This window comes from Hemiscyllium ocellatum, chromosome 6 (genome assembly GCF_020745735.1).
Source record: "Hemiscyllium ocellatum isolate sHemOce1 chromosome 6, sHemOce1.pat.X.cur, whole genome shotgun sequence".
In the NCBI taxonomy this organism is placed as follows: domain Eukaryota; kingdom Metazoa; phylum Chordata; class Chondrichthyes; order Orectolobiformes; family Hemiscylliidae; genus Hemiscyllium; species Hemiscyllium ocellatum.
Genome location: NC_083406.1, coordinates 19,781,761 through 19,799,158, shown reverse-complemented (window position 1 = coordinate 19,799,158; position 17,398 = coordinate 19,781,761). Strand labels below are relative to the sequence as shown.

At 41.0% G+C, this 17,398-nt stretch overlaps 1 protein-coding gene across 1 annotated transcript in view; it reads right to left on the bottom strand.

The window, feature by feature from the left end:
- LOC132816664 (solute carrier family 15 member 1-like) overlaps positions 1–17,398 on the bottom strand; it is a 57,115-nt gene that overhangs the window by 16,453 nt on the left and 23,264 nt on the right. Inside the window, exons 10-16 of the mRNA XM_060826518.1 lie at positions 9,590–9,676; positions 7,732–7,821; positions 5,391–5,435; positions 5,270–5,302; positions 5,075–5,163; positions 1,642–1,723; positions 615–737 (exon numbers count right to left, since the gene is read on the bottom strand). Of these exons, the coding sequence (XP_060682501.1) occupies positions 615–737; positions 1,642–1,723; positions 5,075–5,163; positions 5,270–5,302; positions 5,391–5,435; positions 7,732–7,821; positions 9,590–9,676 (549 nt within the window). The remainder of the gene's footprint in view (positions 1–614; positions 738–1,641; positions 1,724–5,074; positions 5,164–5,269; positions 5,303–5,390; positions 5,436–7,731; positions 7,822–9,589; positions 9,677–17,398) is intronic.

Below are 17,398 nucleotides of genomic sequence, written 5' to 3'. Positions count from 1 at the left end.
TGTAAGGTGTTGTTTGTCCAAAGGGACCTATTTGACCAAACTGATAAATCATTAAAAGCTAGAATGAAAGTGCAAGAGCAGTTCAGGTGCCAAAGATAAGATGATCTGAATGCAGGGGCAAAGAAGTTTTGAATGAGTTGCATAGAACACTAGGGAGATGACATCTTGAGCACTGTGTACAGTTCTGGTCCCGTTAACAAGGAATGGATGCACTTGACATCGAGAAATTACACCAAAATTCACTAGATTGATTCTTGGATGGCAGGTCTGTCCAGTGGGCAGAAATTGAGAGAACTGGACCTATACTCTCTGGTGTTTGGAAGAATGAGAGATGATCTCACAGAAAAGTACAAACTTCTTAGAAGTACAGACAGAGTAGGTGCAGAAAGTATGTTTCTCCTGGCTGTGGGGTCTTACCAGAGGACAAAGTCTCAGAATAAAAGACAAGCCTCCTGAGATGAGGAGGAACTTTTTCATTCAGAGGGTGATGAATCTTTGGAATATCCACTGATTGTGTATTTTTTTGCACTGCTTTCCCAATAGATTCAATAACATATTGCTGGATGACATATCTAAAAGCGATTACTTGAAGGCAGCACATGATTCCTACACACCTCTGATGGTTTCAGTGAATAATTCTTGGAAACTCCGTTTAGTGTTACAACGACTGACAAATTACCAACATTGACGACTTTAATTTGACTTTGATCAGCAGCAGGGAAGAGCGGAAGTGTTTTCTGCAAAGAAAGAGATAAGATGCAGCTGGGAACATACTTTATAATTATAATGACAGTTGAGACCAAGACTTTTACACTGAACATTTTGTCTCCTATACTACACCACTTCTATACATAGGCTGCCATTATGTTTTTAGTTTTGAAAGGTGTTTAATAAATAAAAAGTAAGCTTCCTTAAACGTGTCACAACAAGATCTCACTGGTCACAGAACTCTCAATATTTCTTTTAGATTGCAATTACATCGCCTTTGGCTTCTTCCACAGGTAGGGAGAGAAGTGGAATTCTCATCAAAATTCGTTTTTAACAACCAGAACAGGCTGAATGGCCTTCTGTGCTGTAATCCCAAGGCTTTCTTTCAGTGGGATCCCTGACTTTACACAGAATGAGTGGCCAATCAGTGGCCAAGATCATGTGCAAGTGAGACCAACAGAAAAGGGAATTGATAGGGTGGTTATTACAAGGATGTTTCCCTTGTTGGAAAGCATTCCATCACACTCCTGACTTGGGCATTGTAGGTGGTGAACAGGCTTGGGGAATCAAGAGGTCAGTTACTCACTGCAAAATTCCCAGCCTCTGACCTATTCCTGCATATTTCTGAGACTTACTCATGGGCTTTGCTTGCAGCAGGAAGTGATCACTAGGACCTGAAGACTCAGGGCCAGCTCGGTGTATACCTGGAGTAAACAGGTCATATTGAGGTTTGGAGCCTGCAGGATGTTCAGAGATATCTCTTCTCTTCCTCTCATACATTGTCACTGGAGAATGTGGGGAGCAGATTATAGGCCCTTTGTTACTCTGAAGTAACTGCAACCAGCACAATACCTATGCTGTCACTGTTCTCTTTCTCTGCTAACTGCACACCACCCCTAACCTCCCCGCCTCCATTGATGTCATGGTACTCACATCAATTTGAAGTTGCACCAAAGCAGCAGCAACAAATGCTAAAGCTGCAAGAAACATCCCAACTGTCATCTTTCTTAGGGGCCTGAAATCAACACAAACAAAATGCAGGCAAATTAACCTTTGGCTCAAATGGTCCACACATGCAACACATAAAACAGTGACTATTCTACAAACATTAGGCAGTATATCAATGTAATTAGTACATTTCTCTACCCTCTTTGCGTAAGCCTCCACTCACCCTTCTTCATCTCAATCGGTCAACGTATCCTTCTATCCTAATGTGTTTGCCTAGCTTCCCCTTAAATATAAAAGAGGTAAAAACAATGACTGCAGATGCTGGAAACCAGATTCTGGATTAGTTGTGCTGGAAGAGCAGCAGTTCAGGCAGCATCCAAGGAGCAGTGAAATCGACATTTCAGGCAAAAGCCCTTCATCAGGAATATTTTGCCCGAAACGTCGAATTCGCTGCTCCTTGGATGCTGCCTGAACTGCTGTGCTCTTCCAGCACCACTAATCCAGAATCCCCTTAAATATATACAATCTTCATCTTTGGTAATAAGTTTCTGCATAAAGAAATTTCACCTCAATTTCTTGCAAACTATGTCAATGACTATCTTATATTTATGGTTATTAGTTTTTAATTTTCTCAGAAGTGGAAACACCTTCCCTATGTGTGATTTAGTGAACCCTTTTATAATTTTAATCTTTTATAACCTCTTTATAACATAAGCTTCATAACATAACCTAACATAATCAATATTCAGCCTTTTCTATTCTAGGAAGGGATGGAGCTCCAGTCTGTGCAATCTTCCCGGCCAGTAGAAATGTTAAACGTAAATAATGTTATTATGACCATGCTTTATTATGAACTTTTTTGAGAATTCCTATTGAAAGAATTGTGGAAATGATTCACTGGAAAATACTGAGGAGGTACCTGGACTCTTTTTTTATATAAAAAGGTGGTCTCAAAACGGGCACACTAAGACTTGTATTTTAAAGTTAAAAATCCCACAACACCAGGTTATAGTCCAACAGGTTTATTTGGAAGCACTAGCTTTCAGAGCGCTGCTCCTTCATCAGGCGGGTTGTCAGGTGGTAAAGGAGTAGCGCTCCGAAAGCTAGTGGTTCCAAAAAAAACCTGTTGGACTATAACCTGGTGTTGTGGGATTTTTAACTTTGTCCACCTCAGTCCAACACCGGCACCTCCAAATCATTGTATTTTAAAAGTATTTTTTGGAGGTTACGAGGCTTAAACAAATTGCATGGATATATTTACTGGAAATCGCATGCCTGGGTTTATGATTGTCAGGAATTAGTTTTTGCTAAAGGGATACAGGCTGTGGAGAGAAGAGTTATTCAGCACATTTTCTAACTTTCTGAAAAAAGCCTTTTTGAGATTCCAGCCTGAGTCTTACGCTGAAAAGTCTTTGAAAGTGTTCTTCATGACATTTTCTCAACAAACTGTGTCTACAAAGTTCCCTGTGAAATTGTCTTTGTTTAGTGACAGCAGGCTGACTGAAAGCCATCTTAAACATTTCGTTTTCTTCCAACGGCTAACAAGTATTGATCAAAGTGTGCTTTTAGTCTCTGCAATGAAAAATAACACTTTCTGTTTGTCTCTGTATATTGGATTATTTATAAGGGTTAATATTGCACTTTCAAATTGTGTGTCAATCAGATTTGCATCTGTGTTGATTGAGTCTTACTTCATAATAAACCAATAATTTTGTTGACTATGAAAGAAACTTTTGATGGATCTTTTATTTCTAAGCCTAATAGAGATAATGTTCTAACTGGCCATATCAGTAACTGGATAAAGCATTCACCCAGTTGTGATTAGTGGACCTTAGCAGTAATATGTTGATTAGGTTTATTACCTTGATTGTGTAAATGGCAGGTTCACAGGGTAATTTGATTTATATTGCAAGGTACAACAAGCAAGTATTATGTAGAAATAATGTGCATCTGACACGGTTTTTATCAGAACCTCTAGTTTACATTGTACCTTATATATTCACCCGTCGGCATTTTGCAATCTTGCATATATAATAGGTCATCATTCTTGACTGTGGCAAATAGTTGGCATGACATCCTCTGTCATTACTCCCTTTCCCATGACATTGAATGAAACTGTACTTGTATTTGCCCTCTTTTTAAATATTTTCCTGAGAATGGTACTTCATTCATTAAGCATTTTGAGACGTCCAGTGGTTGCAAAATGTGCTCGATAAATATATGTCCTTTACTTCTTTAATTTCTGTGCTAACTCTGAAATATTCACGTTTAGTGTAATGTTAAATTCACCTTGCATTGCCATTTGGCTATTCATATTGACCATGAGATTACATCATAAGGATTTACTAGATTTTGAGAAGGGTTCAATAGGATAGATTTAGACTTGTTCCCACTTGTGGAAAGTCAAACACTAGGGATCATAAATAATCTTAGTAATAAAAATGTGAAACTGTCACCTGTCTAAATGCCAGTATAAAGTGTTCTTGTTCTTTCCTTAATTCTGGCCTGTCTAATATGGTACCAGACAATTCCAAGATGGTGCATGTCTACAGAGAGGGCTAATTTATACAATTGGGTGAAGGAAACTTATATTTTCCAGCTCAGTGCTTAAAATGGAAATGCTGCCCAAACAGAAATCTCCCTCAACAGGCTGCAGATTGTAATCAAAGTATACACTGCCATAATTAAATACAATCATTCAGCTAAGGTTAATATATGTGTGAACACAAGCACAATGGTTTTACAAATTAATTTTTGAAGTGACTATTGTCTAATTGTTTTGCCAGTCACTACTGAACGACAAGCTAAATTTATTTAGCATCCTGAGATGCTTCATAGGAATATTCAGATTAAATTTGATACTGAGCCATGTAAGGGAAATAGATTAGCCAAAGAGGTAAGTTTTAAGAAGTGCTTAAAAGGGGCAAGAAGAGGTAGGGGGCTGGAGAGTTTTAGGAAGGGAATTCTAGAGCTGGACATCTGGTGGTACAACTACAGATAGTTAAGTGATGAAAATTGGGAATACCGTAGAGACCAAAATTGGAAGCGTGGAGCGATTATGAAAGTTAGTACGACAGGAGAATGTTACAGAAATAGAGAAAAGCGTGACAACATGGAGAGATTTGATAGCTGAAAGCAAAGTCTCTAACCACGGAATGAAATAAGTAGAGGATGCATGAATGGCCAGAATTGGAGAAGCATTGCATTTTGGGAGAATTGTAGGTGAGAGAGAAATAATCTTATCCACAGATCCATACTGGAGTTCGAGCCAAAATTTATCTGCCACATGGATTCAGTATCCACAATGGTCAGTTTATCTGGCGTACACCATATTTACCCTATTCCAATCTGCCAAGACTCCAACTAGCCAATGCAGAGTTCTGAAAGGATTATTTCTCTGCCACACTGTTACACTCACGTGAAGTTGAAGTTGCATTTAGCAATCAAGGGATAAACGAAACCATCGACAATCGGAACCAAGATCAAAATGAGGATTGGGTTGACTGTCTGTGCAAAAGTCAGAAGCAAAATCAATCAGATCATTCCATGAGAACCAGCCGCTACACACAAAGTTCATACTGAGAAATGAAATGGTAAAACATCAGTAACACACCTGCATCTGATCAGGTTGTATGTCAATGGCTCCCTGCACAAAAGAAAAGTTTAATAATCAGTACAAGTCCAATAAAAACATATTAATTGTTGTAAGTGCATCATGTTAATTAGTAGCTTACAAAATCTCCATCCATTCTGGTCGCTTGAAAGGTCCACCTCGAGCCCTGTAGGAAAATCCACAATCATTAAAGATCACATTTCTTCACAAGAGATTAGAAATTAGTTAGTTACATCATACACAAAACCTTGGGCACAAAAACTAGACTTTCAGTACAGTATTGAAGGGTGCTGAACTATCAGAGGTGCTCCCTCACCTCCATCCAAGGCCCCAAAGGAGTATTCCACATCCATCGAAGTTTCATCTGCACTTCCACGCATGTCATTTATTGTATCCGTTGCTCCCAATGTGATCTGCTCTGCATTGGGGCAACTGGACGCTTTCTCGCAGAGTGCTTCAGAGAACATCTCCGGGACATCCGCACCACCCAACTCCACCACCCCGTGACCAAACATTTCAGCTCCCCCCTGCCTGCTCACTCTGCTCAGGACATGGAGGTCCTGGGCCTCTTCCACTACTACTCCCTCACCACCTGATGCCTGGAGGAAGAACGCCTCATCTCCTGCCTTGGGACCCTTCAACCCCGCAACATCAATGGGGACTTCACCAATTTCCTCATTTCCCCTCCTCCACCTAACCCCAGTTCCAACCTTCCAACTCAGCACTGTCCTCATGACCTGTCGCACCTGTCAATATTCCTTCTCACCATCCACTCCACGCTCCTCTCTGACTTAACACCTTCACCCCCACCTCCATCCATCTACTGCACTATCAGCTACCTTCTCCCCAGCCCCACCCCCTTCCATTTATCTCTCCCCCCCCAGAGGCTCTCAGCCTCATTCCTGATGAAGGGCATTTGCCTGAAACGTCGATTTTCCTGCTCCTCGGATGCTGCCTGACCTGCTGTGCTTTTCCAGCACCACTCTAATCTTGACTCTCATCTCCAGCATCTGCAGTACCCACTTCTACCTATCAGAGGTGCTGTCTATCAGATGAGACCCTAAACCAAGTACCCGTTTGCGCATTCTGATGGACTTGAAAGGTTTTGTGGCATAATGTCTGACTCCACAAATGTGAATTTAGGATGGTATGTTGTCAGGGGTGGAGGAAGAGCACCCTGAGAAGGCAGAGTGAACAACCAGCAGTTATGATCCACATTGGTACTGATGACATGGGCAAGAAAAGGGAGATTGGTCCGGCCGTCACAATTTAGGGAACTAGGTCAGAAATCAGCAAACATAATTTAAAAGGCAGTAATCCCCAGATTACTCTCAGTACCACCTACACACAATTATGAAAATAGGAAAACAAAGCAAATGAATGTGTGGCTGAAAAGATAATGCAGGAAGAGAGCTCTAGATTCCCAGAATATTCGGACAGCTGTGCAGAAGATGAGGTCTGCCACTGGAAAGGTGGTACCTAAATAGAGCCAGGGCCTGATTCCTTGCAGGACCATTTGCTAGTGTCATTCGGAATAGTTTAACTAATTTGGTAACATGTGGGAACAAAAAGTAATAACAGCAAAGAATACCAATGTAATCAGCATACTGCGAGAGATAGTTAGTATTAGAGTATGAGATATTACATTATCATGTGGGATCAGAGTAAGGGAGAAGTTAAAGTCTATATTAGCATTATAGTGCCTGTATGTGAATGCACAAATTGTGGTAAATAAGATTGGTGAGCTGCTGATGCAGATTGTCATGATGACATATGATGTTATGTCTATAACAGATTTGGCTCAAACAAGAATAAGACTGGGCATTAAATATTCCCAGAGTTGAAAAATGTCGTGCTGGAAAAACACAGCAGGCCAGGCAGCATCCGAGGAGCAGGAGAATTGACGTTTCGGACATTAGCCCTTCTTCAGGAATGAGACTAGTGTGCCTGAAGAAGGGCTTATGCCCGAAATGTTGATTTACCTGCTCCTCGGATGCTGCTTGGCCTGCTGTGTTTTTCCAGCACGACACTTTTCAACTCTGGTACTCCAGCATCTGCAGTCCTCACTTTCTCCTATTAAATATTCCCAGCACAGATAGGAAAAGAAAACAAATGTAATGGCATTGAAATAGGTGAACAGTACCAAAGAAAGAGAATGAGAGGTTAAGGACAAAATCAATTTGGCTAAAGGATCTAAATGCAATTTCTTTGCTCAGTGTATCTTACAGGGTAACAAATAATGGGAAAGACATTGAGGAATAAATTTGCAAGGAAATTACTGAGAAAACATTTACGATTTAGTGATTACCCATATTGTAAACTTTAGATTTAATACAGAAAAGAACGAGGAACAATTCAAAGTAAGAATAATTTACTGCATGACAGCCAATTTCAATAAGGTAAGAATGGATCTGACACAGAAAAATTAAAATCAAAAACTAGCTAGCAAAACTGTAACTTACCTGTTGGTCAAATAAAGCCCAGAACATAGGCAATGGAAGATACAGAAACAACACTTTCAGCACCATCTTGACCTGAGCAACCAAATGTTCCTAAACCAGTTGATCAAAAAAAACAACAATGAGACACAAGCAAAGGGACTCCTTTCAGATTTATCTATTCCCCAAAACAGGATATGGGTGGACTGCTGACTATCAGGCTTAGTGACACCAATTCTCTCACCATGAGAAACAGCGAATGTGCATGAAGCCATTAATGATGGAGACATGTTCACTACACACAGTTACAATTTCAAACATATTACACCAGCTTACTCATCAAGAACACTGATCAGCAATAACAAGTCCATCATGGATTTCAGCTTTGTGTTACTTGGTTGCTGACATGTTTTCCATTCTGACATGTTTTCTATGCTGATATGTTTATCACACAGATATACCACGCAGACACAGACACATTCACCACAGCGACAGACACACCACAGAGACAGATACACCACAGAGACACTGACACCACAGAGACAGACACACCACAGAGACAGATACACCACAGCGACGGACACACCACAGAGACACAGACACCACAGAGATACAGAAACCATAGTGACAGACACACCACAAAGACAGATACACCACAGAGACACAGACACCACAGAGATACAGACACCACAGTGAGAGACACACCACAAAGACAGATATACCACAGAGACACAGACACATTCACCACAGCGACAGACACACCACAGAGACAGATACACCACACAGATACAGACACATCGCCATGCAGACAGATACATCACACAGACAGATACCATGTAAATACACCACACAGACACAGACACAAACACAGACACATTCAGTGCACAGACATAAGTACATGGGAATGTGATAGCTCAGTGGTCTTATTGCTGCACTGTTAGTCTAGAGACTCAGGTAACTCTGGGTACCTGAGTTCAAATCCTGCCATGGAAGATTGTGGAATTTGAATTCAATATAAAGAAAATGTGGAATTAAGATTCAATGAGGACCAATTCTTGGAAAACACCTATCTAGTCCTTTAAGGAAGGAAACTGCCATCCTTACCTGGGCTGGCCTGCATGTGACTTCAGAACCATGGCATTGGGGTTGACTCTTAACTGCCCTCTGGGCAATTAGAGATGAGCAATAAATACTAGCCTATACATTAATCTATAAATAAAAATCACTACGGAGTCATGTTTATTTTGTGGACACTTTTGCCATGCTGATGTATTTACTCTGTTCACACATTTATTATGCTGACTTTTTTTTCCAATGAGCTTTCTAGGATTTTGAACACTGCTCGTTTCTTGAGTTGTTCTGAATAACAAGACCATGAGGTTGTGACTTTAAATGAGAAATATCATTATTAAAAATATTGACAAGCATCATTAGGCCTCAGACAAAGCTTCAGTTACATGGAAACACTAGATAATCTGAAATGTACTCCTTGGTGCAGGTAGGATAAAGGGATAAAGGAAAGTTAGATAAAAGTATTGAAAATTATGGGCGGGTTTGAATTGAATATATGGTGTGAAATGTTTCTATTGGCGGGTAACTATAGGATATGGATTTGAGGTCATTGGCAAAATGAACAGAGTTGAGGAGTCTTCTTTAATACAGTGAGTTGTTATGATCAGGAATGTGCTGACTGAAAGGGCATCGAAGGCAGATTGAATAGGAACTTTCAAAAAGCAATCGGATAAAGTCTTGAAGGGGAAAGTATGGGGTAAGAAATCCTATGGGAATAATTAGAGAGCTCCTTTGAAGAGTCAGAACAGGCATGTTGATATGATTCTACAATTGGAAACCCAAGAAAGTAATATTTAACCCACAAACTCACATCATATTTCTCTGCAGCCCAGTCCATAAAGTGCTCCCGTTTGGGATATTGGTTGCTACGATGCTGGAATCTGTTCTTTAGAGCAAACTGTCGAAAAACAATAATTTAAAATAAATACTATTGACAATGTTACATTGCATGCTAAAGGAAAACTAACCAAGTTAAGCCTGGCATTTAATTGTTTGCTCACACCTATGGGATACTATCAATGGAACAGAGGGAAAATGGTAGGTCAGTATGTGTTGGTGGGACATGGATTGATATATTTGAGTTTCCAATACCAGTTTCTTTCCATGCATGGATTTGGCATTTAAAAATATGATGCCAGAATTTTTCAGCATCGGGGCAAGCTGTTAACTTGAACTACAATGTTTCACCTCTGGAATGTTATACCACTTTTTAAGAAAGGTGGGAGAGAGAAAGCAGGAAATTATAGACCAGTTAGTCTGACCTTAGTGGTGGGAAAGATGCTGGAATCTATTATAAAGGATGAGATTACGGCATATCTGGATAGTAGTAACAGGATAGGAAAGAGTCAGCATGGATTTATGAAGGGGAAATCATGCTTGACTAATCTTCTGGAGTTTTTTGAGGATGTAACTCTGAGAATGGACGAGGGAGATCCAGTAGATGTAGTGTACCTGGACTTTCAGAAAGCTTTTGATAAAGTTCCACATAGGAGGTTAGTGAGTAAACTTAGGGCACATGGTATTGGGGGCAAAGTACTAGATCGGATTGAAAATTGGTTGGCTGATAGGAAACAAAGGGTAGTGATAAACGGCTCTATTTCGGAATGGCAGGCAGTGACCAGTGGGGTACCGCAGGGATCCGTGCTGGGACCGCAGCTTTTTACAATATATGTTAATGATATAGATGATGGTATCAGCAATAACATTAGCAAATTTGCTGATGATACAAAGCTGGGTAGCAGGGTGAAATGTGATGAGGATGTTAGGAGATTACAGGGTGACCTGGACAAGTTAGGTGAGTGGGCAGATGCATGGCAGATGCAGTTTAATGTGGATAAATGTATGGTTATCCACTTTGGTGGCAAGAACAGGAAGGCAGATTACTACCTCAATGGAATTAATTTAGGTAAAGGGGCAGTACAGAGAGATCTGGGTGTTCTTGTACACCAGTCAATGAAGGCAAGCATGCAGGTACAGCAGGTAGTGAAGAAGGCTAATAGCATGCTGGCCTTCATAACAAGAGGGATTGAATATAGAAGCAAAGAGGTGCTTCTGCAACTGTACAGGGCCCTGGTGAGACCACACCTGGAGTACTGTGTGCAGTTCTGGTTGCCAAATTTGAGGAAAGACATTCTGGCTATTGAGGGAGTGCAGTGTAGGTTCATGAGGTCAATTCCTGGAATGGCGGGATTACCTTACACTGAAAGACTGAAGCGACTGGGCTTGCATACCCTTGAGTTTAGAAGACTGAGAGGGGATATGATTGAGACGTATAAGATTATGAAAGGATTGGACACTCTGGCAGCAGGAAACATGTTTCCGCTGATGGGTGAGTGACGAACCAGAGGACACAGCTTAAAAATACGGGATAGACCATTTAGGACAGAGATGAGGAGAAACGTTTTCACCCAGAGAGTGGTGGCTGTGTGGAATGCTCTGCCCCAGAGGACAGTGGAGGCCCAGTCTCTGGATTCATTTAAGAAAGAGTTGGATAGAGCTCTCAAAGATAGAGGAATCAAGGGTTATGGAGATAAGGCAGGGAGCGGATACTGATTAGAAATGATCAGCCATGATCATATTGAATGGCGGTGCAGGCTCGAAGGGCTGAATGGCCTACTCCTGCACCTATTGTCTATTGTCTATTGGACACCCCTATCTTGAACACAGATGATTTTGAACATTTTGAATATCAAGTATTTTACAGCACTGGAAAGGCCAAGTGGCCTCTGCTGGTGTTAATGCTCCACACAAGCTACCCAGCAATCCTTTTCATCTGATGAGTAGCCTTCTGTTTCAGTGACTCCATGGATTGTATAGACATTTATATTACATAGACAATAGCATTCTCACCTCTGAGTCAAAGCTTTGTATTTTTGGTTTCAAGGACAGAATCACAAGCTGTCCAGTGCACTATGAGTGCTGCAGTGTCAGAGGTACTCTCTCTTAGATAAGATATTCAGTTCAGATCCTCTCTGTGCTGTCAGGTGCATGAAAAGATCCCCTGGCCACTATTTCAAACAGGGTTAGTGATTGCTCCCTGATACCTTTGCCAATATTTAGCCCTCAGTGAGCAACATGAAAACTGATTATCTGGCAAATTTCACATTGCTGTTTGTGGAAGCTTGCTCTGCACAAATTGACTGGAACACTTTCCTCATTATATCAGTTTAAAAATGACAAAAACACTTCACTGACCAAATCCAATTTGAGATACCTGTAGTTGTTAAAGGTAGCATACAGGGGCAAACCTACAATCTTCCTATTTTCTATTTCTGAGTTTTAATGCAAATGTGTTAATCACCTCAATTTTTCCCAAAACTCTGCATTCTGATGAGGCTTTCTTCATGTTATGTATGGGGCATGTTACAGGTAGATCATGGAAACTAATTGCCCCAATTAATAAGTAACTCCGTTAATGTTTCGTCTGATGACTACCAAGATGGTGGAAAATGAACTAGATGGAATTTGGAGTTTACTTAGCCATTAGTTCCAATAGGATGTGCTGGTGTGAATTTGCCAATCCCATTTCATATAAGACCTTGAATGAGGAAACTGCAAATCTAGCTTGTATGGCATATGGCACGAGAAGTTTACACTATTTTGACTTCTACTATACACCAAGCATCGACAGTGATATGGATACACCTGTAAGTTCACAGGTTAGGGAGTAACCAGCATGGGAACACGTGCCAAATATTGGAAGATTATTGAGAAGTCAAAGGCATTTGAGACTTAATATCTAACCGATGTGGTAGATAGTGCGGAGATGTGAGGAGAGAGCAAGATGAGAAAGCCAGGAAGAAAAATTTGGAGACAAAGAAAAGGGGAAGAAAAAAGTCAATGTTCCTAAGCCTAATGGTGTGCTGGACATAAAGTTGTCTGTTCTGCAAATCACCATATAGGAAACCAACATGGTGGAAACTTCTGTGATCAAAGATCTGAGCAACACAAGAGAATCACTGCAAACTGAGGCTATATTTCCACAATGGATATAATGTCTAGGCTATTTCTTGTGGAGCAATGCAACATTAGAGGCCATTGATATAATAAGCCACTAATAATTAAAATCAGGAATTCACAAGAAACTTCTTTACCCATGCAGCAAGTGGTGAGAATATGGAACTTGCTTAAAGAGTGATTGAGAGGACAAGCAGAGGAGGATGACAGATAGAACACAGAACACAGAACATAAAACATCGCAGCGCAGTACAGGACCTCCAGTCCTTGATGTTGCATCGACCTGTGGAACCCATCTGAACCCATCTACACTATTCCATTTTCATCCACATGTCCATTCAACAACCATTTAAATGCCTTAATGTTGGCGAGTATACTACTGTTGCAGGCAGTGTGTTCCACACCCCTACTATTCTCTGAGTAAAGAAACGACCTCTGACATCTGTCCTATATCTATCACCCCTCAATTTAAAGCTATGTCCTGTCATGCTAGCCATTACCATCCGAGGAAAAAGGTTTTCACTGTCCACCATATCTAACCCTCTAATTGTCTTGTATGTCTCAATTAAGTCACCTCTCAACCTTCTTCTCTTCAACGAAAACAGCCTCAACTCCCTCAGCCTTTCCTCACAAGACCTTCCCTCCAAACTAGGCAACATTCTAGTAAATCTCTTCTGCACCCTTTCCAGAGCTTCCACGTCCTTCCTATAATGTGGTGACCAGAACTGTACACAATACTCCAAGTGCGACCGCACCAGAGTTTTGTAAAACTGCAGCATGACCTCATGGTTCAGAAACTCAATCCCTCTACTAATAAAAGCTAACGCACCGTATACCTTCTTAACAACCCTGTCAACCTGGGTGGCAATTTTCAGGGATCTATGTGCCTGGACACTGAGATATATCTGCTCATCGACACTACCAAGAATCTAACCATTAGCCAAATACTCTGCATTCCTGTTGCGCCTTCCAAAGTGAATCACCTCACACTTTCCCACATTAAATTCCATTTGCTACCTCTCAGCCCAGCTCTGCAGCTGATCTATGTCATTTTGTAATCTACAACATCCTTCTTCACTATCCATAACTCTACCGACCTTAATCCATCCTTCTACGCCCTCATCTGGGTCATTAATAAAAATGACAAATGGCAGTGGACTCAAAACAGATCCTTGCAGTACACCACTATTAACTGAACTCCAGGATGATCTTTCCCATTAATCACCACACTCTATCTTCTTTCAGCTAGCCAATTTCTGATTCAAACCATGAAATCACCCTCAATCCCATGCCTCCATATTTTGTGCAAGAGCCTACCAAGGGGAACCTTATCAAATGCCTTACTGCATCACATCAACCCCTCTATCCTCATTCAACTGTTTGGTCACCATCTCAAAGAACTCAATAGGGTGTGTGAGGCACAACTTACCCTTCACAAAACCATGTTGACTATCCCTAATCAACTTATTCCTTTCCAAATGATTATCAATCCTATCTCTTATAACCTCTTCCAACAGTTTATCCACAACTGAAGTAAGGCTCTTTGGTGGATAATTACCAGGATTGTCTCTACTTCCCTTCTTGAACAAGACAACAACATTTGCTATCCTCCAGCCTTCTGGCACTATTCCTGGAGACAATGACAACATGAAGATCAAAACCAAAGGCTCTGCAAGCTCCTCCCTGGCTTCCCAGAGAATCCTGGGATAAATTCTATCCAGCCCAGGGGGACTTATGTATTTTTACGCTTTCCAAAATTGCTAACACCTCCTCCTTGTAAACCTCAATCCCATCTAGTCTAGTAACTTTTTTCTCAGGATTCTCCTTGACAACATTGTCTTTTTCAAGTGTGAATACTGATGAAAATATTCATTTAGCACTTGCCCTATCAATCTCTGACTCCAAGCACAACTTCTCACTACCATCTTTAATTGGTCCTAATCTTACTCTAGTTTTTTTTTATTCCTGATATACCTGTAGAAAGCTTTAGGGTTTTCCTTGATCCTATCTGCCAATGATTTCCCATATCCCCTCCTGGCTCTTCTTAACTCTTTCTTTCAGTCTTTCCTGGCTAACCTGTAACTCTCAAGTGTCCTAACTGAGCTTTCACATCTCATCCTAACATAAGCCTTCTTCTTGCTCTTGACAAGAGATTCAATTTCCTTAGTAAACCATGGCTCCCGTGCTCAACAACTTCCTCCCTGCCTTACAGGTACATACTTAACAAGGACACGCAGTAGCTGTTCCTTGAATAAGCTCCACATTTCAATTGTTCCATCCCCTGCAGTTTCCTTCCCCATCCTATACATCATAAATCTAGCCTAATCGCATCATAATTGCCTTTCCCCCAGCTATAACTCTTGCCCTGCGGTATAAACCAATCCCTTTCCATCGCTAAAGTAACATAAACGAATTGTGGTCACTATCACTAAAGTGCTCACCTACCATCTGGCTGGGTTAGTTACCCAGTACCAGACCTAATATGGCTTTGCCCCTCGTTGGCCTGTGTACATACTGCGTCTGGAAGCCCTCCTGCATACATTGGACAAAAACTGACCCATCTAAGGCACTTGACCTATAGTATTCCCAGTTAATAGCTGGAAATTTAAATCCCCATAACAACTACCCTGTTGTTATCCCTCCTATCCAGAATCATCTTTGCTATCCTTTCGTCTACATCTCGGAGGCCTATAGAAAACTCCCAACAGGGTGACCTCTCCTTTCCTGTTTCTGAACTCAGCTTATAATATCTCAGTTGCTGAGTCCTCAAACGTCCTTTCTGCAACCGTAATACTGTCCTTGACGAATAATGCCACCCCCCCCAACCCCCCCTCCACCTTTTACCATCTTCTCTGTTCTTCCTGAAACATCTAAATCCTGGAACCTGCAACGACCACTCCAGTCCTGTCTCTGAAATGGCCACAACATTGAAATCCCAGGTACCAAAACATGCTGCAAGTTCACCCACCTTATTACGGATGCTCCTGGGGCATTGAAGTAGACACACTTCAAACCAACGTTTTGCGTGCTGATGCCTTCATGCCACCTTGAAACCTATTTCAGATCTCGCTACTCTCAGCCTTCTAAACACTCAAACTACAATTTGGGTTCCCACCCCCTGCTGAATCACCTAAATCACCAAGAATCTTACCATTAGCCCAGTACTCTTTATTCCCGTTGCTCCTTCCAAAGTGAATCACTTCACACTTTTCCATATTAAACTCCATTTGACACATCTCAGCCCAACTCTGCAGCTTATCTGTGTCCCTCTGTAGCCCATAACATTTTTCCGCACTGTCCATAACTCTATCAACTTTAGTGTGCTTGGCACATTTACTAACCCATCTTTCTTCGGAAGGCCCTCATCCAGGTCATTTGTGCAAAAGGCTACTGTTAGGAACCTTGTCAAATGCCTTACTGAAATGCATATGGACCACACCTACCACTTTACCCTCATGGTCATCATCTCAAAGAACTCAATAAGGTTTGTGAGGCATCACCTATCCTTCACAAAACCATGTTGACTATCCCTAATCAACTTATTCCTTTCTAGATGATTATAAATCCTATCTCTTATAACCTTTTCCAACACTTTACTCACATTCGAAGTAAGGCTCACTGGTCTATAATTACCAGGGTTGACTCTCCTCCCCTTCTTGAACAAGAGAACAACATTTGCTATCCTCCAGTCTTCTGGCACTATTCCTGTAGACAATAATGGTAAAAAGACCAAAGCCAAAGGCTCTGTAATCCCATCCCTGGCTTCCTAGAGAATCCTAGGATAAATTCCATCTGGCCCAGGGGACTTATCTATTTTCACACTTTCCAGAATTGCTAACAGTCCTCCTTGTGAACGTCAATCCTGTCTAGTCTGAATAATTGAAGGAGAAAGGAATAGAAAATGATGTTGAGGGATGAGGCATAGTAAGTTAGGAGGAGGATCGTGTGAGGCCTAAGCACCAGCACTGATACTTTGAGCTAAATGAGCTGTTCTGTGATATAGAAGGTAATGCTTTCAAGTGGTTGGACATTGTAACTCAAGTTAGCAGTTTGTTCCCATTGTCAGGAAACTGTGAACATAAATCTTTAAGTGCCTAATCCAAAGCTAATTCAAAGTATGTCTTCTCCCTGATGAGCTAGCTATTTCAAACATGCTTCCTTATTTTGCATTGAGTTCTCCATGGTGAACTTTAAATCATAGTTTGTCATTCTTCCCCATTGTGTAATATTGTTCTCTCCACTACCTCTTTGCAAAATTGCAAGTCATCCCATCGCTATCACAAATAAAAAGGCTGATATATTCTTTTGGCACACACAATGTCCAAGGTACAAGTTTTGTTTCCTAAGAGTCAGCTTACAAGGAAATGGTAACATTAGAGTTAGGTGCAGCGCTCAAAATATAAATGTCTGTGCAATGATCTAGAGGGATGACTTCAAATCCCATTGCAGCAACAAGGAATTTAAAATTCTTCGATTAAACCAGGCACCAGCATTGAGCTGGAGGTACCTGTACCTTTATTGATTAGAGACTAACCAGCATATGAAAATAGACCAAACACCAAAAGATGCTAAGTCCTCAGTTGCTGAGGGGAATTAATTAAATAAATTTGGGTTTTAAAACAAAGCTATTGTGATAAAGGTGGCCATACAGCTGTCAGATTGT